Source organism: Sphaeroforma arctica, assembly GCF_001186125.1.
Source record: "Sphaeroforma arctica JP610 unplaced genomic scaffold supercont1.232, whole genome shotgun sequence".
NCBI lineage: Eukaryota > Ichthyosporea > Ichthyophonida > Sphaeroforma > Sphaeroforma arctica.
Genome location: NW_014040326.1, coordinates 64,263 through 66,029, shown reverse-complemented (window position 1 = coordinate 66,029; position 1,767 = coordinate 64,263). Strand labels below are relative to the sequence as shown.

The 1,767-nt window shown below is 40.0% G+C and overlaps 1 protein-coding gene across 1 annotated transcript in view; it reads left to right on the top strand.

Moving 5' to 3' along the window:
* SARC_04243 (hypothetical protein) overlaps window positions 1-1,063 on the top strand; it is a gene marked incomplete at both ends in the record, with an annotated part of 2,384 nt that extends 1,321 nt beyond the window's left edge. The window contains 2 exons of the mRNA XM_014301939.1: window positions 77-283; window positions 859-1,063. Of these exons, the coding sequence (XP_014157414.1) occupies window positions 77-283; window positions 859-1,063 (412 nt within the window). The remainder of the gene's footprint in view (window positions 1-76; window positions 284-858) is intronic.
* Between the last annotated feature and the right edge of the window lie 704 nt (window positions 1,064-1,767).

The window sequence follows — 1,767 nt, the reverse complement described above, 5'->3', positions numbered from 1 at the left end:
ATTTGTGTGTGTGTGTCAATCGAAAAATCGCTCACTGTTCTTATTACACCATACTGAATATACTACTCAAATGCAGCAACCACGAGTGTGATGTGCATCAAGATTATCTCCTGGATAGAATCGGCCAAAGTAAATTCCAATGGATCAACTCTAATATGCAATCGTTAAACATGCAAGGCGCGCCGGCATTACCCGAGTACATCATCCAGACGGTTACCATGGGAACGGTCACTAAGCGCGTGGGGTTGCTAGGTCTGCTAAGCAACGATCCTCATTTGTATCGGTGAGTTGCTATGATGCGGTAGACGCCTAGTCTATATATACACTGTTGCTAGTACAATCTTTATGTTTCAGGGTATTCGTTCGTTCGCCTCCTATGTACCTTGATATTAACTCAACCTACAGTTGATTAATGGTGTGCTGAGAGGTTGTACTCGTTTTATAACTTGTATTACCGTGTAGTTGTACATGTTCCTTGCGAGAAGTCGAATCATTTGATCTTCAATTACGGCTGCGATTCGGTTTGGTTGAACGGTGTTTAAGTCAAACTGTTTGTTGCGACACATTTCTGCTGAATTTTGCCTAAAACATAGTAGTTTAGCTCTATGCTAAGCACCAGAGCTCAGGTGTTTGCCATTTCTAAAACATCTCGCGAACATAATTCAAATTATTCAGGTCAAATTATTCAGGTCCAGATCGTTTATTGGCGTGTCTATAGCGCCCGTTATTTAGACATGTGAGAAAATAAGCAACAACAAAAAGATGCTAGAACACGTCTCTCGCATTCATTCAAATACCGAGAGTTCGAAATTAATGGCCTGTGAATTAATTTTGACCGTATCTATTTTTGTCCCTTAGGCCCGGATCATTCGGTGGAGCCATTATCGAACCCGTTATTTCGACATATGAGAAATTAAGCAAACAGCTGTTGGATGAGGAACATGTCGATCTGATTGTACCCATCACACACCAGAGTATGAAGGACGACCGCAAGATGGCCAAGACACTCTCCAATGTGCCGGTGATTCTGGGAGGTATGTCCCTCACAATTAGTTCATATTAATTTCGCCCTGATCGGACACTAATACCGCACTGTGCGCCTACTGGATTCCACACACTCTATATCAGTATCACATAAGTATGCCCAAGACACCCTCCACTGTGCCGGTGGTTGTGGAAGATATGCCAACAGCAATTAGTTTATTTTAGTATCGCACTATTTGGAAACTAATACCACACTTTGCGCCCACTGGATCTCATGCATTTTGTGTTAGTATCGCATACGTATGCCGGTAATTCTTGGAGGCATGTCACCCGCAATTATTCTACATTATTATTGAACTAATCGGACACTAATACCGCACCATGGTTATACTAACTTTCATACACTCTGTATGACTATTGCATAAGTACGAATGAAATGACTGAAACCGAGGGTATTTAAACAAGAGGATTGCAGGATACGAGGAGTGGTGTCTAGTAGTAGCATGTTGTTAGCATGCTTATCTGCGTATAGTTCTGATAGCCTTCCGCACGGTGGCGTTTGCGTATTAGCCCATTCGTACTGCAACATTGGCGTGCTACTCATGCTACTGAGATTTTTGCTTGATAGATCCCGCTTGTGTTCTCAAATATAAACTGAATATACAGTATATATCTATATATATATATATATATACGTATATATATATATGTATATATGTATATATGTATATATATATATATATATATGTATATACTAATTTACAAGAATAGTAATAAATAGAT